Genomic DNA, 23,967 nt, shown 5'->3' on the forward strand with positions numbered 1-23,967 from the left:
TATATACAGTTGACTCTCTCCGACCCGAATCTCTATTATCCGAATTTTTAACTATAATCCGAACAAATTAAAAATCAGCGTCAATTTTCCTTAAGAAACTCTCATAATCTACTTTCTACTATCCGACTCTCTGTAATCTGAAAGAGAATTATCCCCCCTTGAGATTCGGATTAGAGAGAGTCAACTGTACATACATTTCAATAAAATAATTTGTTATAATTTTTCTATACCGAAATATCGCCGCTTTATTAAAAGAAAAATGCTATTCAGTTGATGTCGACATAAGTATGATATATAAAGGTAGCAGAACTACTTTAGGATCCACTGACAGAGATGCGACAAGGTTAGATGAAAAGACTGATCGACTTCCTCGAACACATATGCATATAGACTTGATAAGCGCAAAACAAATGTTACGTCATATCCATGCTGAAAGTTTTAAAAAATGTTGTTTACGCTTTTCAGAAATCATTTCAGAAAGCCGAGTATAGAACTTTCGACACACGCGACCCATTCCGCCACACACGGATATCGCTAGTGGCGTTAAAGTTTCATGCTCTACTTGCAAAATAAGTTTATTGTAATTTTTCTTTTTTTCCATTTTATTTACATCATATGCTTTTGGTAGCACACCTTCGCATCTAAAAATGCCATTTGACCAGTGTTCCAAAAGCCTCTTGTGCATACATAACTCTCGATTCCTGAGAAACATTCGCTGTCCACTGGCTCAATGGCTCACCAGGTAACTGTTGTAGACACGGTTCAATGCGTACATCATGACAAACCTCTTTTAGTTACATCCCCGTGACATTACGGATTTCATTGTCTAAGCGAAAGGAAGCCACATTGTTTGCATGACAAAGCATGATCAATTGTGAACTTAAAATTCGAATCTGAGCCCAGAAGCATAGCTTGTTAATTGTGTATCTCTCGTTCCTTGAAGGTAGTCAGTCAACTAGATACACTGCTTCCTGGTTGATATCATTCAGTCTGATTTCCTGCTTACACATTTCACAGTGACAGCAGTTGTCTCTCGTTATTGTTTACTTTAATACCTCCCGTCAGTGCTGGTATTAATTCGAATTAATAACTACGAGTACTTCTTCCAATAATTATATTATGTGTGGTATGTTTGCATACAGTATGTTAATTTATGCTTGTAGCCAGCCACTGATAAAACAACTTTATGTCCCTTGCGACTCTGTTTTAGCAATTTTACTCAGCATCTTTAATTCATTAATCCAATCTTCTACCTTATCCAAAATATATCCACCTTTCAAGCTTCTTGAACCAATTACATTATTACATTATTACCAATTACATGTTACAAACTGCGGTGTTATAAATTAGTTTCCTCAAAAAATTATTTTTTTAACTAAATTTTACTTATTGGATTTGATTTTCACATGGCAACTACAATCATGTTCATAATAGTTTTGGAAAAACCACTTTCCCCCTCCCCCCACTCTTCAGTGTTGGTTGGAGGTCTTTTCCAGAGTCGCCGGCAGTATTTTGGGGCACAAATCAACACAAAATCAACACTGACTGTTGGGGGAGAGGGGGGAAACTCTGAAAAAAGCCTCAAAAGCCGTTTTTCCAATAATTTATGAACATGATTGTAGTTATAGCTCAGCAAAACCTGAATAACTGAACGTATATCCCGAGTAAATTAAAAAATTTCCTTCTTTCATTTCTTTTCTTATAGTTACCTCTTTTTTTGAAACATTTGTAAAATTTTTTGAATTGATTTGCATTATTGTTTGTTGCAGTATGAAACTAATTACACACCATGTTGTTCTTCCATTTGAACTACCACCTTTTAAAGATGGATTGGATTCGAACCAATAACTTTCATGGTTTTACAACAACGGAAATATTTTTTAAATAACATAACACAGAAATACAAAAGGTCACACATAGTATCAGTATTTACACAAAACTAATTTTGTTACCAGAAAACGTCCTTATCCCACTCTTCCAAGAATCATTTTCATCAAAGTTTTTTTTGGTTTTACCTGCATTAGAAATACAAAAAAAAACAAAAAAAACAGTAAAGAAGCAAAAATTACCACCAAATTGATTAACATAAAAAGCAAAGTATAAATTAGAACAGAAAAATCCCGAGAAGAGTTGTGAACAAAAAACATCGCGCATCATCATTAAATTAAAACAACAGAAATTTATCTAGTTTTTAAAATCATTACACTGTAAAACTAACTCCACCACTCCACGATTGTTATAAATTAAAACAGGGTGTAAAAGAAATTGCTTATTCAATTTTTCAGCATAAGTCGCAATAAAGCCTTGAGGTAGGAAATTAGCTGACTGAAGAGAGGGATATACTTCAACTTAGGGGTATTTCAACTGGCAATATTACCTGTACATATAACATGTCCCTCCTGAAAGTCAATATACTGAATAAAAATTTGACTACTTATTTGAATAATTATGGTACCAAGTTAGCAGTATCTCTACACTGTCTCAGTTTAACAAGGATTGTACAGATTTCAGACATGTCTAGCCTAGTTAAAGGGGAACTCCAGTAAAAATCACTTTTCTTTTTTTGTTTGTTTTATACGTACTCAGAAAAGCATAAGAAATCAAAAAAAACTTACTTTACTTGTTTTTCTTATTTAAAATTGTTGTACAAGCCTTCGCATATTCAATTTTTTTCTCATAAAAAACAGACAGGCGCGATTTCATTTCGGACTGGACCCGATTATAAATAATGACATCACATCGTGCAGAAAGTTTAAGCAAGCGCATGTTAAGACCTATAAATACAGCTTACATTAAATCGCTTTTTGTATGTAATTTACGTTTAAATCTTTAAAAAATGGTTAGTTGCTATGTGTTTCTATGTACTGATCGATCAGAGAAGTGTAAAGAAGTAAGTTTTCACAGAATCCCGTCTGTGAAAAAGAAAGAACTCAAAAACGGCTAAACAAAATACGTCGTGCAGGTAATCTACCAAGCGATCAAAGTTTTTATATTTGGTTGGTGCACTTCACAGATAGTTCTTTTAAAAGATATCTGCAGGAAATAAACTTCCATATTAAGATACTCTGCCACTTTGTAAAAATGCCATTTTAGCTAGTGAACGCGATTAAAGTTTCTCATTTCTTCCCATCTCAATATTTGTACTTATATCCACAGAACTCAACCAAATAACGTTTTGTACATTTTTATATTAAATAAGAGAACATTATACGAATTTCCAATACAAACACCGACAAAAAAGCTTTCTAGTTACACATGTATCTTTTGTAGCGCTCAAGTTTCTATTCTTTGTTTTTCAAAAAAGAAGCTTTTTTGATGGAAGGACATGCCAAGTATTTTCAGGGGGTAAATGTACTCATTTTCTTCAATCTTTGTAACTTTATAACGGCTGCATGTAATGCTGATAATGCAGTTTCTAAAACAGCTTTGTCAAAACAACCACTTGTAAGTCAGTAGCTTCTGCAACACATTTATGACCTACCATAATCATAAGATTGATTTTTATTTATACAATAATAATACCCCGTTTTACCAACTTATCTAGACCCGAACATTATTTGATTTTATATCACGCATTTCAATGGTCCTCCATCACGGAGAAAATTTCAACGTTACATAAAATTTGTTTACATTTGTGCGCAAAAAAAGCGCGTGCAGAGGAAAAATATTGCTGAACTGTAAAAAAAAAAAAAATTGGCTTGTAAAGTATGAAAGATTTTTTAATGAAGCAAATGATAAAGTTTTTTGACGAAAAGAATGTTCAAAAAAGCGATTAAGTATATTTATTTCTTAAAAAAAAAAAATATTTTGCTAAGAACGTTGCTTGAGCCAGTAAAAGACACCTCATCACTTTGCATCATTATTAATTTCTCCCTTGTGAGACAGAAGAGGTTCGAAGTCGTGTGGCTGTAGCTTTGTAAAGTCTTTTTCATAAAGAGAATTATCCGATTCTATGTTTTATATAACATTTTTTTTTTAAATATTTTTTTTTCACTGGAGTGCTCCTTTAACTAAGTTTTCTTTGAGATATTAAAATTGAGTTTTTTATATAATAATTTTTCAGTGCAACCCGAATTAAAATCAACCAATATGCATAAAGCCAGCATGGCCACATCTAACATTAGAGAAGAAAAGATTTCCCAATAATGATCACGTGAGCAAAGAACAATAGAAGTTCTTGCCTTAAAGTATTGTCCAAATTTCTTTCATACAAGACAAAAAATATCTTCGGATCAATTGTATTTCAAGTGGCAAAAAGTATTCCTACTACTAAAGTGAACACACAGCACTATTTGTCTTTCTTTAAAAAATAAGCTTACTCAAAATAATTAACAAAATTCAATCTAGCTCAGGCTACAGAAATATAATTATATGCTTAACTCAGATATCTTTGAATAGATGACGTACACTGTCTCTTTTTATCAAAAATAAATATAAATGTGCCAGCTCTTTCAGAACATGTATTCAGTATGGAATTAGCTGCATTTCATGTTGGTGGAAATTATATTTAAAAAAATATTCTCTTTATATAAAAAATCAACCCTGGCCTACTTTTCCACCACATCAGATTTTAAAAACTAACGTTTTCCTCAAAAAATTATTTTTTAATCTTTTTATAAAATTATTATTCAGCAGATAATTGAAAAAAAAAAAACACCAATTTAAACTTTTTAATAGGAAATTTCCACAGTTAATGTGTACCATTAATAGCATGGCTTTCCAATGAATGGCTGTAATAAGTATTATGACAATCAACAGCGTAAGTTATTGTTGCCAGAAATTGTATACTGGAAAGAATCAAATTTTTATATGTAAATTATACCTATTATCATCATTTTCCTCAAAAAGTTATTTTTTGGTCTTATAACAGCAGATCACTGAGAATTTACGGAACTAAAAATCTTGTCGTAACATTTTTAAAATTAAAAATCTTGATTTTGTAAACATTAAAAAGCACAAATCCTAACAAATCATAAATTTTTTCAAAATAAATTGGAATGATTATCTGTTTTAAAACATCAATGCACATGCATCTTGCCCACGAAAAAAAGAATTGTATGGAGCAAAAGATTGAAATGGAATTAGAGTTTAAAAAAGAATGTCTTTTAGTAAGGAACACAATCGTTACGAGAAAATATAACCTGCTGTGAAAAGATAATCTGCGGCCATGTTGAGGGGCGGATTCACACGGCAAACGAAATAGTAGATGATTGCAGTGAATACAACATCGTACGACATAGCCCTCCCTTTGTCATGTATTCCTGCAGTATATATTTGCTATAGGTTACTTCTACCGACAAAACAATGTGTTAATATATTTAACACTTTTAAACCATTCAATAAGTGAATACTAAAAATTAAAAAATTGGATGCGCAAATTCTCCAATATAGATTCATGCGTGTTGTTTTTTTCATGGAATTCCTGGTAAAATGTGCATATGTTATACAGTGATAGTCTTGATCTCTAGTTCTGATTCACTGGTGGGACTGTCAAGATTGAGGCCCTGGACGCCTCTTCAATTTTAATCTTTAATAGATCCCAGTATTGTCATACCATCAGTGAGTAAAACCTTTTGAGCCATCGAATTATTTTTATAGATATTTTCTGATACCTCAATATTTCAGCTTTCCTTTCAGGCTGCATCCTTTTCCATTTCTGAAAAGACAACCGATAGCCAATGATATATTGTAGTAATGTTGTGTATCGTAATAATTGAGATTTACTTTTAAAATTTCAGAATATAGGTCTATACTTCAAGTTTAAGTATTTTCCAGGTTATTTGAAACCCTGGTTTGTGTAAAGGAGGAAATCTCGAGGTTACTTGTGGGGCCGTAGATTAGTGGTTATAGCTCTCGTACTCTGACTGGGGCTCGATTCCTCTTGACGGAGATTCAACATGGGTGAGTAAATCTGAATGTTACCATAGCCCCGGTTTAATTGGTTACAAGAAGTTCAGAATAAAAGAAGTGAAGTTTATTCAAAAGAAATACCACAGCCCATTTATCTTTTATCATTCAGCACAGTGGGTGTTCTTTTTAACTTACTAATTACAGGCTTTTTATTAGTAGCTAGCTAAACATTGGCTTTATAGTAAAAATAAATATACAGCTACTTTACCACCGAAAGCCTTAATACAAGCTGGAATTCAGAATTGACAGTTCTTTATGCATTTTAAGCCTTCAAAGAGTGGAAACACTTTGAACGATAGCTGGCATCCAAATTACATAAGGCGGACGTCACAAATATCTGGTGTTAGAGTCATTTGAGCACCAAAAATAAAGTCGGTTGGTAGATCGGCGAATGATAACTCAAAATTTCGAAAAATTTTATCCAACCATCCAGCCATTAACGCCCGCCATTAAATCGCCGATGTTTAATGATAACTTTGGCACCTCCGGCAGTTTCCGCGTGAACACTTTTCACATTTTAAAGCGAAGCACAACAATCGCTGCAATTGCTGTGGAGAGACAACAAGCGTATAATATTTTTTGTCATTTTAGTTTTTCCGACTCAGTATATCAAAAATTTCGATCAAAAATTAGGGTCAGTCGGGTGACTCTAACACCAAATATTTGTGACGTCCGCCTAATTATTAATAAATAAATACTGACCGGTTTTGATAACGTACTGTGAAATACAAAGCCTGGCTCAAAAGTACAGACCGAGCTTGTGAGGTCTGTGCCCCTGACAAATGGCTTTGTATTTTACAGGGCAGAATCAAAACCGGTCAGTAGCCATTTTATAGCTGAAATCTATTCTCATCTTTAAAACAACAATCAAATTTTGCACATGATTAGATGGAATACCAATACATGGAATCACAGTCCTGATATTTACTTGCGCACGCATCTAAGTGATTATGTAATGCCCGATGCGCACGCAGAAATGGAGGTAAAAATGTAAACAAACTAATCAGAAACAGTCAGCGAACAGTTCAGTTCAAATTTTAAAGGGAGAAGAAAACGTTCAAAATTACGTTAAAAACGAACCAACCAAAAAGGGTATTTGTTGCAGTTATTTTAAACCGACTTACCCTTCCAAACATTCCAAGTCAGCTCTTCGTCTGAATCAAATGTCTTTTCGCATGTTACGCAGAAGCAAATTGTATGTTCAGCAGTGGCTTTTACTTCTACTTTTTGCTCATGAGCAATCAGAGCTCTTACAGCCAACGTTCCATGTGATCCAGATGTTGGAAGCCCACGCTGGGAAAGGAAAAATTGAAGTTCAGCCATAGAAAGTTCTAAAAAATTCTGCAAACATTTAATATCTTTAACCGAAGCCATTAAGCTCACTTGATTTAACTTTTTAGCTTTTTTAATTAATTTTTTTGTGTAAAATATACAAGAATTGATTAAAAATTAACTTGTATAAACAGAAAAACCACGCCACCACATAAACTTCGCATCCCGTTGGATGTTGCCGGGAGTTGTCTAGTAGAGCGTGGGCCCTACTAATTGGGTCTGCGTAGCTCAAAATGAGCATTAAATACTCTAGGACTCTCCATCTAAGCCATGGCCCCTCCTGGAAATAATAGACAGGGTATATCCCTCGATATTTGTGAGGCTAGCCATGTAAAATATGCACATCTATCTATCTATCCAAGGAGGTTTAAAAAGAAGGAGAGAGAACTCGCGGCGTCCCTTTAAATTTTCTATTCAATTTTTTATTGTTTCGGCGCCCCTTTGAACTGATCCGTGTCTCTGATTTGGCTCAATATTTACCTACCGACTCTGAAACGAGTGTTTTAACGAGAAAAGATAAATCTTAAAAATCACACTTACAGCAATGCGGAAGAGCAGGAAAACATGTAGTTTAGTTAAACTACAAGATTCAATGAGGGTGAAGTTTGTTTTTCCACTTCCATAAGGACGCGGAAGGAGTAAAGTGCCTTCAAAGTGCGAAAAGCTGCCTTGGGAGATCGTAAAGTTTTACAACTTATAAACTATTTCGTATGTCCCCTCCTGGGAAAATGTTAGTTAAAGGGTTGATTAACGTTTTTGTGCAGGTCTCGTCAGGAGGGGTTATTTATAAAATTGTTTTTTTTACTCTCGAAGTAGACGAATTCTCGGTAGGGTGTCGCAGCACGTCGCAGCACTCGGTGATGTTTTCCATTGTCATGGAACAAAAGAAAATAATTATTAGTTCTAATTATGTATATTTAGGTAAAAGTTTTAAGCAACTTTTTTTCTTTTTTCCCCAGTGGGAGTAGATTTTCTGTTTATGTATATTCTTTCTTTCTCTCACACCAGCTGTATGTTTTGAATATATATTGAATTGAGTTTATAATTGTTTTTTTATTAGGTGTTACATAACCAGCTGGCAAGTGGTTCACATTTTTTTTTAATTCCCTTGACACCTTTGTGGGTTTTTTATGAAGTTTTTTTGAAAAATAAAGTATTCATATTTGAATTTTGCTGTGTCAACATGTCTGCTTCACATTCAGAGTATATTCAAAAGCTATGTAGATTGTGTGGGAAGAAAATTGTGAAAAGTAAACATTACGTTAATTTTAAATCTTGTGATATTTACAGTGAAGTGTTTCAATCTATATATGGAATAAATTGTGAACAAGAAGATCCTTGTGTATTTCCTAAATTTACTTGTAATGGATGTAGAAGAAAATTAGATGAGATGAAAACGTCAAAAAAAATAATTGGTACTGCTGCATCATTTTACCCTCATGTGGATGAAAATTGTGTGTGCATGAATTATGCTGTAAACAGAAAAGACAGCTTAAAAATACTGGAATTAGATGTGAGTATGAAGAAAGTTGGTTTTAGTATATGTGATAAATCGGATAACTATAAACGTGTCTATACCCTTTGTCAAAATGAAAAAGAATTAAACCATTTGCTTACAATACGTATAGACAACAGCAATGGTTGGGATTTCTCCATATATGGGAAACCTATGGAGAAAGAAACAATACAACTAACAAAAACTCTGCCATGTGTTTTGAAAAATGATGATATTTCAACTTTCTCGTCATTCTGGAAGTCAGTCAGTGTTTGCACGGGGTTACAAGGTTATGAAGATGTAATCAAGTCGAGATGTAATTTCGAACAGCCATTCATGAATCAGAGTGGAACATTTCCAGTAGCTTTTGTTGAAGACGATAAAATGGTCAGATTTGATGAAGACAATTTTAAAACAATACGCCATACCAACTGTCATTTTTTAGCTGAAAAACCTTCATCTGTATGTAGTATGTGCAATTCTTTTAAACCAACAGTTAAAAAAGTTAGAAGTAGACGGAAAAGTGATGATTCTGTGCTTGATTCCTCACATACAAACATTCGATATCTTTCCAGAGAAGAACTAGAGGAAAGATATCGCAATACTCAGGGAGAAAAACAGAGAGCAATAAAGAAAGTTGCCCAATTATCATCTTGGGTAAGAAAAATTACTGAGAAAGAATGCATCCATGTTGATGATGAGCAACACGAATTTATAAAAAATATTGTTTGCAATGAGGAAACATGTCCTGAAATACCCGAAGGCAGTCCCCAGTGGTTGTTATGGGAGCAACAAAAAGAAATGGCTTCCAAAAGTTCACCTAATGGCATGAGATGGCACCCACTAATTATTAGGTGGTGCCTCAGTTTATACCACCATTCACCAGCAGCATATAAACATTTGCGAAATCCGAATTTGAATTTTTTAAAACTCCCACATATTGACACACTTAAAAAATACATAAACTTCACTGATCCAATGTGTGGATTCAATCCAGATGTCATTGAAAGATTAATAGTGGATAGTAAAATTGCAACTCTGGATGATCACCAAAAAAACGTTTCGCTTATTTATGATGAGATGAAAATAAAAGCTGACTTGGTGTTCAGACAGTCAACTGGACAATTGGTTGGTTTCACTGATATGGGGGATATTAACGATGAGTTAGTTGAATTTCAAAAACGTGCTGAGGGATCATCAGAGAATGATCGTCACTTTGCTTCCTATGTGATAGTGTTTATGGTTCGAGGAATTGTTTCATCTCTGGTGTATCCTTTTGGATATTTCGCATCATTGGGATTTACCTCTGATCAGCTCTATCCATGTGTATGGGAGGCGACATATGTATTGGAGGCAATTGGTTTTTATGTTCGAGCATTTATTTCAGATGGTGCTTCTCCCAATAGGAAGTTTTACAAAATTATGGTGACACCTGATATTGGTAACACATATTGGACCAACAACTTATTATCATTGGACAGAAAGATCTTTTTTATATCCGATGTCCCTCATCTCATTAAAACAACGAGAAACTGTTTCGAGAACTCTCATGGAAACAATAATACACGCAATCTTTTTGTAAGTGTTTTTTGTTTGTTTGTTTCAATTTTAAAGTATATCTGTATACATATATCAATTTTCTATTTATTAGCTCGATCACATGGATATCAGCTGGAACCATCTTGTCAATGTTTATGAATGGGATCTGAATTTACATGGAGCAGCACCTGGATTAAGGAAACTTTATAAACTAAAAGAGGATCACATAAAGTTAACTCCAAGGTTGAGGATGCAAGTTAAGTTGGCTACCCAAGTGAGATATTTTTCTTTTCTTTTTTTATTATTTATTTGTCTGCTTGTTTGTATTAGTGTTTTCTGAGTGATAGTGGATTCACAGTTTGATTATTTTGTGGGAGTTGCAAATAATGATATACTTCTGATAATGTGTTTATCATTGCTCATGTAAATTATGATTTTGCATTTAGGTTTTGAGTAAAACAACTGCTGATGCACTTGAGGTTCAGGGGCTGCATTATACGAAAAGTACAATAAAGTTTGTGCGTATGTTTGACCAAGTTTTTGATTGCTTGAATGTATCTTCAATTAATCAAGATCGTGGCGGAAAAATAGCTCTTGCAGCATATAGAGATGTTAACGATTGGCGTTTTGAGGTTAGTAGTATCATTCGAAATACATTCAATTATTTTGTAACGGAATTCAGAAACACAACATTTTTCCCTCAAAAAGCTCAAGTTCATTTTGCATATTTGTAAACCAGTCCTAAAGAACTTGATCTCCATGTAAAAGGGTGTGCAAATATTTCCATTTTCATTTTTCATTTTTTTCACATCAACATGTAAAATTCAGTTTTTAGAGAAAGAATTCCTCGAACATTACCTGGGAAGGTGGGAAGAACAAGCCAATGACACACCTAATTTATCCCAAGATGAAAAAAATAAATTGTTATTGAGCAAACAGACGATAAATGGTTGGAAAATAACAGGTAAAAAATCTACATTTTTCTGCAATTGTGGTTCCAGGCAATGTTTCATGGACAAACGGTGTTGTTCTATAAATGTATATTTTTTTTATCTTTGTCCATAGTGAAATCATTCGTGGAACTGACCAAATTACTTCTCCAGAGTCCAAATGTCAAGATGATTTTGAGCGAGAAATTCTCACAAGATCCATTGGAGGAACATTTCGCTCGTCAAAGACGAAGTGGTGGTACATGTGACAACCCAACACTTTATCAATTTGGCCAACAAGAACTTTCTTTGCTTGTTATGAAATCTGAGTTGATCAGAGATCTACGTGGAAACACTCGACGTGGTAATCAAAATCAGATTCACCTAGACGTAAATGATATGAGGAAACTTCCACAGAAAAGAAAGAGATAGTTATTTATATATTGATACTTTTGGAAACATGATTGTTTGACTATTTTATTTATATTTTTTCTGAGTATGTCAGACATTTTTTCCATTACGCTTTTTCAACATAGAAGTTGTTTTGTTATTAGTGCCTTGTCTTTTGAGTCACATCTTTTGCAAATATTTTTAGTGGAGTACGATTTTGACTTTGATTTGAAACATTTTTTTGAAAACATCAAATCTTAGAAAATAATTGAGATTAAAAAAATTTAGGATTGCTACTTTATTATTGCTATGTAATTTTTATTTATGTCATCGGGAAATTACAACTATTACGGAATTTCTTTTATCTTCATTTCGAATGGATCCGCCATACGTGAATAAATATTACAGTTTTGTTTTGCTTTTTTACATACTCACTTCGCGATATGTAGAACAACCCTGGGGACAAGTTTCATTATATTCCCAACAAGAATTCATGCGAAGGAGTGTCGAAATTAATATTCGCTATTCGGGACTATGTTGATTTAAAAAAAGAACGTGACAAAGGCCTCTTGGTGTAAGGGTGTATACAAACCACAATAAAACATACCCGATACCCGTGTGAGATGTAAAACTTGTTTGCAAAGAGAGTTCGATACCCGTGTGAGATATAAAACTTGTTTGCAAAAAATTTAATCAAATGGAATAATCAAAAAGTGAGTTGATTTCATCAGGCCACAGTCAGGCATAGAGCATCCGATGCGGCAATCCTAGGTCCGAGGTTGCGGTCAGCTTTAAGTAGCGATTCTCGCGTAAGAATATTTGCGTCGGTAATTATGCACGCGCAACTTATTTTTCAGGGTCCCTCCAGCTGATAAAAAGCATGTTGTTTCATACCATCTTGATTAGCCTATCCATCGACCATTTCTCCGCGTTTTTATGATCTATTAAATTTCTAGCAAAGCGCGCAGAGTTTTGATCTCGCAGCATTATTCAGTTTAACGCTTGCCAATGTGCATAACTGAACAAAGAAGTAGCACAAAAAAAAGAAATGAGAGTGAAGTTCACAAATCTTGGCAAAAATTTAGATTTAAAATAAACAGCTTCAGCGAGATTGAATCCTTACTCAATCCGAAAAAAACCCTTAAAATAGTACAAACATAATAAGGGTATGATTATTTTACTAAGAAACACAGTTATATACATGGAAAAGATATATAGAAATTAAAACAAGTTATAGGTAAAAATGTTATGACAATTAGTTAAGTTTTTTTCTCATTGCTGGTTCACCTTTTTTAGATAAGACTACAGTCAACTTCTCTTTTTTCTCCGATGCTAGAGAAGCAAGTTTGCGTCGAACTACTTGTATATATGCAGTGACATATGCTTTTGCTCTGATGTCACACCATTTTTTAATGATCTGAGCTTTGAGAATTTTCGATAACTTCTCATTTCCAAGATACCGTGAAAGTATGACCCAGGCTTGATCAATTAAAGAGTCCTTCATAAGTTCATTTTCGAAAAGTTCCCGTATATCTTCTCCTTTATATTTTTTCAACATGTTCAAATTTAAAACTTTTCTAATAACGTTTTCAATTCTTCTGCAAAAAATAAACATGTCATCATTGACTTTTATCAGGTATCCTCTGCTGACTTGGTCCACCCAAGATCTTGTATAATCCAGAAAACTATATACCTGCAGTTTATCATCACCTGAAACTTTCAATGAGTTCAGAAACTGCAATGCAGCCACAGCAACAACTTTGTTTTTCGAATCTGCTAATCTTTGGTATTTTTTACGTAGCGAGAAAATTATGTATCCTGAAACATAATACAGAACAGTTTGTTCCTCAGTTGTGAGTTTCAAGTCAAGACTTTTTTCGACATGTCGATTTTTGTTTTCATGAGCTACTAGTATTTTTATTAACTCCATAACAAATTTCTGCAACAACATAGAGAATTCTTGACTGTCAATGCAGTATCCTTTAGGTAATACATGTTTCCAATGTTGTCTGAATTTATCGTCTTGTGCAAGTTCATGCACTTTTCTCCAAAGAGATTCTTTTCCTGAACCAGTCAGTAGGTTAGATTTTTGCAATTCTTTAAATATGCGACACACTACATTTTCAGAAATAATGTCCAAAACATCACTCCCAGCATTCAAAATTGAGTTGGCTAATTCTTTGACACGATTTCCAGGTGTTTTGAATCCTTTCACAACAATGTTATTGATTGGGTCTTTTGAAATTTTAACCATAGCATCACGAACAAAATTCATTTTTTCTTGCTGCAGCTCATGATCGGTGATGGATAAAGATTCTAAAAGGGTGCAAAAAAAAAGGTTTATACCACCAGTTCACAATATTTTGCTCTATATATAGCAAAAAAAAATTCCTTATGTTCTCAGAGTTCATGAATGAATACTTACGATTCGATTTTGATTTAAGTTGTTTTGTGGAAATTGTTGTAGTTGATTTATTTTTTGAGTCATCAAGAGTTTTTCTTGCCACTGTTGTTGTTTCTGGATCTATTATTGGAATACAGAGTTGACATCAGAACACAGTTGTGATAACAAAACAAGACAACAACAACAAAAAGCATATCAAATGATGATAATACAATAGCTTTTCTATGAAATCTACATGCAGAGTCAAAAAACAAAACATTATAGCTAGCTAGCTAATGGTGTTTTAAAGAAAACATGACTTTATTAAACTGAAGCATTACCTGTTGGCTTTTTACATATCAGAGTATGTTTCTTGTAGTAAGCTTCTTTAAAATACTGTTTTTTGCACTTGCTGCACACAAACTTCACATTTTTGGTACTGTTGTTATCAACCACCATGTCCACATCTTCTTCATCAACGAATACTATTTGAGGAATACCCAAATATCCAGCATCTACTTCATTTTCTTCTTCCAACAGATCTTCCACAAACGATACTTCCACCTCACAACTTTCGTAAACAGTAAAATCTGACAACATTTCTTCCGTCACAAAAAAGTCATCATCCAATTCTATTATATTTTTAACGTCTTCGCCTGCCATTTCGCTTCTTGCTTGTTTATGATATGTAAAAACGACAAATTTATCAACTAACAAGCATTTACCGCTGAGAGAAAAATAGCCGCGGGCTCATAATTTATGCAAATAGTAACAAAAGACAACGGCTAATTTATTAATTTAAGCGCGAGATTTCAAATTTTGATTGACAGAATTCGATGTAAGAACAATAGAGAAAAGTAAACATGAGACACGGATGATTTCAATAGAAATAAAAGAGTTCTCTCTCCTTCTTTTTAAACCTCCTTGATCTATCTATCCTGCTAGCAGCGGTGTTGTATTTTGTCATAGTGATTACCCAGAATGCTTTGCGCAACCGTGAAAGATCTATTACGTCTACCGTTAATGATCGATTAGGCCCCTGGGGGCTTATTTGTCAAAATGGGTTTTGGGGGACGGGGCTTATTTGGGAGGGGCGTGGCGGGGGGTTAAATGGGAGGGGACTTATAAAATTATGCAAAAGTCTTAGTGTGCTAAAAAATAAAAACAACAATTTTAATAAACACAACATATATTTCTAAAAGTATAATAAAAACAAACACTAATCGATCTCAATATCACTATTGCCTTCTTCGTCCTCGTCTACGATCGTCTCTAGGGAGCCGCATCAATCATTTCCTCCGGCATCTGGGATAAATGGGTTGTCTTCCGTCTCGTTTACCAGTTGTATTTGTTCATTGAGCATTGAGGGTATTTCGAACTCGTTGGGTGAGCGCAGAAGAACACAAGATGTGAAATTGAAAAGGAATATTTAGACGGGTCTCCTAAATTTGCTTCTTTGTATGTGATATTATGATGAACACTGGCAAATCAACGTTTATGCCTTGTTTATCTGCCAACTACACTTGATTTACTGAGAAAAAGCTCTTTGTAGGATGTAAACATATCCAAATTTAGTTTTGCTTCACCCAGTGAACGGCTATCATGAATTGCGTTTGAACATATAAACTACATTGAAAAGGCTTCATTTATTTTTTCCATGAAGACTTTTGTAGTGTTTTCGCAAATACTAAACACGGTAGAGCAATTTTAAAGTAACAATTTCTGCACTTGAAAATTATGAAGTATGGATGACATTACACACTGGTTGTTCACGTTCCAGCTCAAAGATAGAAATTTCGACTATTCTTTCATAAAACCGCAACTAGACATTCAACAATCAAGAGCAAAATTAATATCCCCAAAGTAACTTGTGAGGAATTGACGATTGATGTATGAATACAAAGCATAATAGTGAACACTCATGGTATTTAGGACATACATTGCTTGTAATGTATTCTCTAAGGCTCAAACAAACGGATCATGTCTCGTTGGGTAAGCGCAGTAAAACACAGGATGTGAAATTGAAAATGAATATTTAGGCGTGTCTGCTAAATTTGTTTCTTTGTCTCTGATATTATGATGACCACTGGCGAATCGGCCATCATCCCTTGCTTATCCACCAACTACAAGTGATGTACTGATAAGAATCTCTTTGTGCGAAGATGTCACGATAATTTTTCGTTTGTATATAGTGCGAGACCATTATGAACGCCTCTTTACTACAGAGAAATACACTCTACTACAGGCTACTACACTCTACTACAGAAAAATACGCTTTACTACAGAGAAATACATTCTACTACGCTCTACTACACGCTACTACACTCTACTACAGGCTACTACACTCTACTACAGAGAAATACGCTTTACTACAGAGAAATACATTCTACTACGCTCTACTACACGCTACTACGCTCTACTACACGCTACTACACTCTACTACAGAGAAATACGCTTTACTACAGAGAAATACATTCTACTACGCTCTACTACACGCTACTACACGCTACTACACTCTACTACAAGCTACTACAGGCTACTACACTCTACTACAGAGAAATACGCTTTACTACAGAGAAATACATTCTACTACGCTCTACTACACGCTACTACGCTCTACTACACGCTACTACACTCTACTACAGAGAAATACGCTTTACTACAGAGAAATACATTCTACTACGCTCTACTACACGCTACTACACTCTACTACAGGCTACTACAGGCTACTACACTCTACTACAGAGAAATACGCTTTACTACAGAGAAATACATTCTACTACGCTCTACTACACGCTACTACACTCTACTACAAGCTACTACAGGCTACTACAGAGAAATACGCTTTACTACAGAGAAATACATTCTACTACGCTCTACTACACGCTACTACACTCTACTACAAGCTACTACAGGCTACTACACTCTACTACAGAGAAATACGCTTTACTACAGAGAAATACATTCTACTACGCTCTACTACACGCTACTACAGGCTACTACACTCTACTACAGAGAAATACGCTTTACTACAGAGAAATACATTCTACTACGCTCTACTACACGCTACTACGCTCTACTACACGCTACTACACTCTACTACAGAGAAATACGCTTTACTACAGAGAAATACATTCTACTACGCTCTACTACACGCTACTACACTCTACTACAGGCTACTACAGGCTACTACACTCTACTACAGAGAAATACGCTTTACTACAGAGAAATACATTCTACTACGCTCTACTACACGCTACTAGACTCTACTACAAGCTACTACAGGCTACTACAGAGAAATACGCTTTACTACAGAGAAATACATTCTACTACGCTCTACTACACGCTACTACACTCTACTACAAGCTACTACAGGCTACTACACTCTACTACAGAGAAATACGCTTTACTACAGAGAAATACATTCTACTACGCTCTACTACACGCTACTACAGGCTACTACACTCTACTACAGAGAAATACGCTTTACTACAGAGAAATACATTCTACTACGCTCTACTACACGCTACTACGCTCTACTACACGCTACTACACTCTACTACAGAGAAATACGCTTTACTACAGAGAAATACATTCTACTACGCTCTACTACACGCTACTACACTCTACTACAAGCTACTACAGGCTACTACACTCTACTACAGAGAAATACGCTTTACTACAGAGAAATACATTCTACTACGCTCTACTACACGCTACTACGCTCTACTACACGCTACTACACTCTACTACAGAGAAATACGCTTTACTACAGAGAAATACATTCTACTACGCTCTACTACACGCTACTACACTCTACTACAGGCTACTACACTCTACTACAGAGAAATACGCTTTACTACAGAGAAATACATTCTACTACGCTCTACTACACGCTACTACACTCTACTACAAGCTACTACAGGCTACTACACTCTACTACAGAGAAATACGCTTTACTACAGAGAAATACATTCTACTACGCTCTACTACACGCTACTACGCTCTACTACACGCTACTACACTCTACTACAGAGAAATACGCTTTACTACAGAGAAATACATTCTACTACGCTCTACTACACGCTACTACACTCTACTACAAGCTACTACAGGCTACTACACTCTACTACAGAGAAATACGCTCTACTACAGAGAAATACATTCTACTACGCTCTACTACACTCTACTACAAGCTACTACACGCTACTACACTCTACTACAGAGAAATACGCTTTACTACAGAGAAATACATTCTACTACGCTCTACTACACGCTACTACGCTCTACTACAAGCTACTACAGGCTACTACACTCTACTACAGAGAAATACGCTTTACTACAGAGAAATACATTCTACTACGCTCTACTACACGCTACTACGCTCTACTACACGCTACTACACTCTACTACAGAGAAATACGCTTTACTACAGAGAAATACATTCTACTACGCTCTACTACACGCTACTACACTCTACTACAAGCTACTACAGGCTACTACACTCTACTACAGAGAAATACGCTTTACTACAGAGAAATACATTCTACTACGCTCTACTACACTCTACTACAGGCTACTACACGCTACTACACTCTACTACAAGCTACTACATGCTACTACACTCTACTACAAAGAAATACGCTTTACTACAGAGAAATACATTCTACTACGCTCTACTACACGCTACTACACTCTACTACAAGCTACTACAGGCTACTACACTCTACTACAAAGAAATACGCTTTACTACAGAGAAATACATTCTACTACGCTCTACTACACGCTACTACGCTCTACTACACGCTACTACACTCTACTACAGAGAAATACGCTTTACTACAGAGAAATACATTCTACTACGCTCTACTACACGCTACTACACTCTACTACAAGCTACTACAGGCTACTACACTCTACTACAGAGAAATACGCTTTACTACAGAGAAATACATTCTACAACGCTCTACTACAGGCTACTACACTTGTGCTTTATGGAGAATAGCACATCATTATCTCCACAAGGCTTGGGAAGGTACATAGGTCTAACACATGTTGAATGCTATATCTCCTTTATATTCAGGAAGTAATACGTGGACGACTTACCGATATATTGCACCACAAATCAAAATTAAGGAACATGTTACGTTTATGTTACATCAGCTGTCAGCTGGTCAACCGTTAGGATCCTATAAAACAGTGGTTATGGCTGTTGCCGTTCAGTTTAAACTGAAGTGAAATAAACAAATATTGTAAGTTTTGTTACTTAATTTTTATTATTTTTTATAAATAACGTTGCCAGCTGTAAGATAGCTAGCTAGCTAGCTAGCTACCTAGCTAGCTAGCTAAATACTTATTGCTGGCTAATGGGAGCTCTAATATAATCTAGCTAGTTATTTTATAAGCTAGCTAGCTATATATTCTAGGAAAGCTATCAGTTAGGCTAATGAAGTATTTACTTTTATTTTGCTCTGTGTGCTATTTTCCGCCCGAGGTTCAGATTTTACCTTTGTTTCGTGTGAATTTTAACCTCGATCACAGGGCATGTATAAAGTTTTTGAAACAAGAATGAAACACCCTGTCTCTAAGTTATTTAGCCTCAAAGTTATAGGTGCAGTGAATAGAATACATCAATTTAAGTTAAGACATGAATGGTAAATTTAATGTTCTTTATGTATATAGCGTATAATCCGCCAACTCCGTGAAAAAAAACATATTTAACGTCCTTATATCCATATCGTCAACGTATCGGTTATTTGAAACTTTTATTATCGTAGCGCTATCTGTCGTGGACGGTTCGGGGGGTATGACAAGAAAAAAATACATTTAATTGTGGACAAATAAGCCGGATCCGACATGTACTATCATCCGATAATGTCGTGATGGATCCTTCAACTCCGTGAAATTTGAAAAACACGTTTGCTTTCTGATGACTAGCAAAAATATTTTAAAAATTAAAATATTCATTTGAAAACATTCTCGAATCATTGGAACCTCAGTAAAGGTATATATAACATGACCATAATTATAATCAATTAACTGAGATAGCAATATATATCAAAAATGACCACCGTCGCACTTGACTTGAAAATCACAAAAAGTTGTAGCCGGCTGAACTTAGTGCCAAATTTTTGTCATGTGCGAGTTCCGACACCCCTAAAATGATTAAGTGGTAGTATCAAACCCCCTGAATCAAATTCATTCATTAAAAATGGTAGACAAAGATGTGGTAAGTTGTTGTAGGCTTCGAAAGCAGTTTCACGGAGTTATCGGATTCACGGAGTTGGCGGATTATTTATTTATTAACAATTAGGGACAACTGCAAATTAGACTATTTCTCCTAAATAAGCTAGTAGCTAAATTAGGAGATTTTTAATAGCTTAACTTAGAGAGAATAGTCTATTTAGGAAATGGAAAATTTTAATTGACGATATCTTTGCAATCTTTGTTGGTTGCGCTACTATTTTTCCTGTACTACTTGCTGACTTAGTCAGCTTTGCTTAGGTCAAATTTCATAGAATTTGCATGGCGGATATAAAAGTTATACATGTGAACGTGCGCACCAACCAAACTCGTTTCCAATCGACTAGAACAAGGTCCGGGGCAAGATTGTCCAAGTAGCTTATTTTGTCTATGATAGCATAATTAGGACATCATAGCCTAACCATACGCCATCTTTTTTTAAATCAAAATAGTCTTTTTCAGCGGTTTTTTAAAACACGCCGGAAAAAAATGTTGTGTGCATGCAGATTAGCAGCAAAACAAATTAAAAGCAATATCTTCAAAACGCACCATAACATTTAGAAAAATAATACTTCTACATCCAGGGGAGGTTTGTTAGATCATATTTAACCTTAAAGATTGACGTGACCACGGACCAGAAGGCTGTAATAAGCAAATTTAATGTTGATAGACTAGTTAGGAGATAAATTTTGCCTAATTTGTCTATCATAGCCTATTTAGGCGGAATAGTCTAATTTCAAGTTGTCCCTAACTGATTAAGGTGAACCACTCCACCTCAGTGGCCAAAAAATTACAACATTTTTTATTTTTAAATATTTTACAAGTTCCTTTTCTTTAATATACTATTATTGTTCGCTTTTTCTAAGTTGTATTACTTCTTTGGAGTATTTGAAAAGTTCTTCTAGAACTGCGGAATCATCTTTTTTCAATAGATCGTCTCTATATATTTTCATAATTTCTTTGTAAAATTTCTGTAGATTTTTGGCAAGAAAATATATGTTCCATGGTGTCCTCTGCTTTGTGACATAGTGGGTATGTCCTTTCTTCATTAGTTCCTTTGGATATTTGAGACATATATTACTAATTAGTAAAGCCTGTTGAAAAATCCACGGCAAAAAGAATCCATCATTTAAATTTTAAGTCAATCATCGATGCAAAAGAATTTTTTTTTGTTCTCTAGCTTTTACCTGTATTGTGTAGAGCTTGATCAAACTAATCAAAAACAACAAAAAGGTGTAGAATTGCACGGTAAATAATAATGCTGACGTCAGAAAAGTTCAACCAATGCCCAAAGATTTTTGTTTAAAGAAATTTTTTTGCCCATCTATGCTATGAGCTTAATATGCTGATCAAGATAATGTACAGGATGATGTGTTTATGACGAACGGTTAGAGATATGGGTTTAGGGGTTTTTGATGACGTTACTAACCTGTCAATAATAATTAATTATTCTGCCGAATATAGTTCCAGTGCTGCGCAGTTGTAAAATTATGCAGACAGAAACAACGTAATTATTAAAGAGAAACGTAAATAACAACAAAAATGGCGCATAACATAGAATTTTACAACAATCTTTATAATACTGCGTTATGTGATCCTCAATTCTTATAGCATTTTCCTTTTTCATTTCCTAAACTGTGGCAAAGTTTTCCTAAGGGCAACATACAGCACCACAACCACTTCAGAAAAAAATAGTTTGTGTTGAGTTCACACTAACCAGCTAAGCAACTTGAAGGTCCTCAACCCTTAGCGAATCTAGGCCTGAAACCCAAAACAGAGCAGAGTCTAAATATAAGTTTTACAAAAAATTTAGCTAAATGAAAAACAGATTTGCTTTTTTAAGAAAAAATGTGTACAAAACAATGTTGGATAAAGGGAGATTCGTGAAAGGCTTTAACAAAACTGAGTATGCAAGCTGCATCATAAAACATTGACATCGAAAATTTCTGTTTAAAGTATTTTTATTTTATTTAATACAAATTACAAAGTTAGCAAGAATCATTTAGGATGATCTTCATGTGGAATAATAATTTACTTTTTTATTAATTTAGGAAAATACAAGATGGCACCGAAAGTTTTATTTAAATTTACCATGCTATAAAAAGGCCAATTGGATCCTGTTTCAACTAAAGAAATGAAATGTGAAATATTGATCTCGAAATTTCGTACATTTGTGTATGCACAGTGGAAAAATCAACCAGGCCCGTGCGCAATTGTTCCCAAAACAAACTTAAAATGGATGTTGTAAAGGCTGTTCCTGATCTCAGTACCATGGAGAACGCTGTAACGATTAACGAGAATGAAAAATCCAACACTGAGTTTCGTCATAAGAGACAACGGAAAGATTTCCTGTCTCTTGTGAAGAACATTATGAAGGATTCTGACAACCAGGCTTATCTTACTTACGATGAGGGAAATTTAACTACATTCCCCGTGACTGTAACACCTAATAATGGAGTATACGCTTATCATTCATTCGAATTTAGAGTTGACATACCAGTAAAATATCCTGATATTGCTCCAAAAATTACATGCGTGACTGACGTATACCACCCCAATATTGACGTCTATGGTGATATTTGTTTAAGTCTGTTTGACGACTGGTGCGGGGAGGTCAATGATCTTCGAGATTGCGTGATGGGTTTGTTATTTTTATTTCACCATCCTAACATTGACGATCCTTTGACTGAAAATTTTAATGATTATGGTGAATTGACAGAAGAAGAATTCCACAAGCGTGTTAAAGAGTCTTTAGCGAAGAAAGAAATGGAAGGCGTCGTTTTGGATTTGGAAAACTGTCATGTTTAAAAGACAAAGAAATTCCAGATTTGAATATTTAAGCCTGGTTACCTTTTGGCACAATGCAGGTTGGGAGATTACTTTTGACACAATGCAGGTTAGGAGATTACCTGTAGACACAATGCAGGTTGGGAGATTACCTTTGGACACAATGCAGGTTGGGAGATATTGAACTAATTTCGGCATATATAAATTAGTAAACAATTCGGCTTTTTTAGATTTTTTATTTGTAAAATATGTTAATATTTTGTATTATTTTCTATTTGTTAATTAAAGCTGTATGGTGTCCCTATTCTCTGCTTTTTTAATATTCAGCTGGTTTTCCATTCAAAGTGTTATTGTTTCAGTTTCACGTGGTGTAGTGAGTGCTTCTTTGGTCTCGGCTTCTTTCAATCCATTTAAAGAACTACTCCTCACGCACCCTTTGAAGAACCACAATGGATAGTTCATAATGATAATGATAAACTAAATAATTTACTTGATATATATTTTTAATAATTTAGTTTTAAAAATTTGTAATAAATTATTTTTTCAAATTTTGTGATTAGTAAAAAGTATTATTAAAAAAAAGTGTTACTTTAATGTCAAAAATTTCGCTTAGAGGAGACTTCAATTGACCCAGTCGCGACATTTATAGATTTCGTGAGAACTCATTTTCGCGCATCCATCGAATACAGATATTTCGCGGAAATATTTTTCGCGAATACGCCTTTTGTAAGTAAGTAAGTAAGTAAGTAAAATGTATTTCAGGGTATCCATATATTACAATGGCTCTTCAACCCGTTAAAAATAATATAAAATAAATTCAAATGTTATCAACAATAAAATTTTAAATATATATATATATATATATATATTAAGTATTAAATGACAAAAAAAATATTCATGGGGGAGTTAGCGCAAGCCAAAGGGAAACACATCGCAAAGAGACGTTCCTTTATGGGGAG

The 23,967-nt window shown here is 34.6% G+C and overlaps 3 protein-coding genes across 5 annotated transcripts; 2 read left to right on the forward strand and 1 right to left on the reverse strand.

Annotated features, from left to right (window-relative positions):
- The first annotated feature begins 8,425 nt into the window (after positions 1-8,425).
- Positions 8,426-12,114, forward strand: LOC130645403 (uncharacterized). The gene is made up of 5 exons (XM_057451388.1): positions 8,426-10,315; positions 10,389-10,550; positions 10,723-10,908; positions 11,105-11,240; positions 11,342-12,114. Exons 1-5 carry the CDS (start codon positions 8,426-8,428, stop codon positions 11,635-11,637), a joined length of 2,670 nt encoding a protein of 889 aa, XP_057307371.1. The 3' UTR covers positions 11,638-12,114.
- Positions 10,389-14,921, reverse strand: LOC130645405 (uncharacterized). Its single transcript, XM_057451389.1, has 3 exons — positions 14,320-14,921; positions 14,021-14,119; positions 10,389-13,911 (listed from the first exon to the last, which is right to left on the reverse strand). Exons 1-3 carry the CDS (start codon positions 14,639-14,641, stop codon positions 12,851-12,853), a joined length of 1,482 nt encoding a protein of 493 aa, XP_057307372.1. The 5' UTR covers positions 14,642-14,921; the 3' UTR covers positions 10,389-12,850.
- Positions 14,922-19,086: 4,165 nt separating this feature from the next.
- On the forward strand, positions 19,087-23,312 carry LOC130645408 (nedd8-conjugating enzyme UbcE2M-like). Of its 3 annotated transcripts, none has more exons than XR_008982700.1 (3): positions 19,087-19,230; positions 22,273-23,130; positions 23,161-23,312. XR_008982700.1 is itself a non-coding variant. In XM_057451396.1 (3 exons), exon 3 carries the CDS (start codon positions 22,457-22,459, stop codon positions 23,027-23,029), a length of 573 nt encoding a protein of 190 aa, XP_057307379.1. In that variant the 5' UTR covers positions 19,087-19,230; positions 21,199-21,253; positions 22,273-22,456; the 3' UTR covers positions 23,030-23,312. The 3 variants fall into 3 exon arrangements, 2 of the variants coding, with proteins under 2 accessions (XP_057307379.1, XP_057307378.1); XM_057451396.1 differs by adding an exon at positions 21,199-21,253 and having other exon boundaries at positions 22,273-23,312; XM_057451395.1 differs by having other exon boundaries at positions 22,273-23,312.
- Positions 23,313-23,967: the final 655 nt, after the last annotated feature.

This window comes from Hydractinia symbiolongicarpus, chromosome 5 (genome assembly GCF_029227915.1).
Source record: "Hydractinia symbiolongicarpus strain clone_291-10 chromosome 5, HSymV2.1, whole genome shotgun sequence".
In the NCBI taxonomy this organism is placed as follows: Eukaryota; Metazoa; Cnidaria; class Hydrozoa; order Anthoathecata; family Hydractiniidae; genus Hydractinia; species Hydractinia symbiolongicarpus.

Excerpts from the sequence above, each read along its gene's own strand:
- LOC130645405 (XM_057451389.1), bottom strand. The coding sequence starts at position 14,641 with ATGGCAGGCGAAGACGTTAAAAATATAATAGAATTGGATGATGACTTT. Across the intron at positions 14,120-14,319 it reads GATATGTAAAAAGCCAACAG|ATCCAGAAACAACAACAGTG; the intron begins GTAATGCTTCAG and ends TTCCAATAATAG. Across the intron at positions 13,912-14,020 it reads ACTTAAATCAAAATCGAATC|AATCTTTATCCATCACCGAT; the intron begins GTAAGTATTCAT and ends GCACCCTTTTAG.
- LOC130645403 (XM_057451388.1), top strand. The coding sequence starts at position 8,426 with ATGTCTGCTTCACATTCAGAGTATATTCAAAAGCTATGTAGATTGTGT. Across the intron at positions 10,316-10,388 it reads ATAATACACGCAATCTTTTT|CTCGATCACATGGATATCAG; the intron begins GTAAGTGTTTTT and ends TCTATTTATTAG. Across the intron at positions 10,551-10,722 it reads AAGTTAAGTTGGCTACCCAA|GTTTTGAGTAAAACAACTGC; the intron begins GTGAGATATTTT and ends TTTTGCATTTAG.
- LOC130645408 (XM_057451396.1), top strand. The coding sequence starts at position 22,457 with ATGGATGTTGTAAAGGCTGTTCCTGATCTCAGTACCATGGAGAACGCT.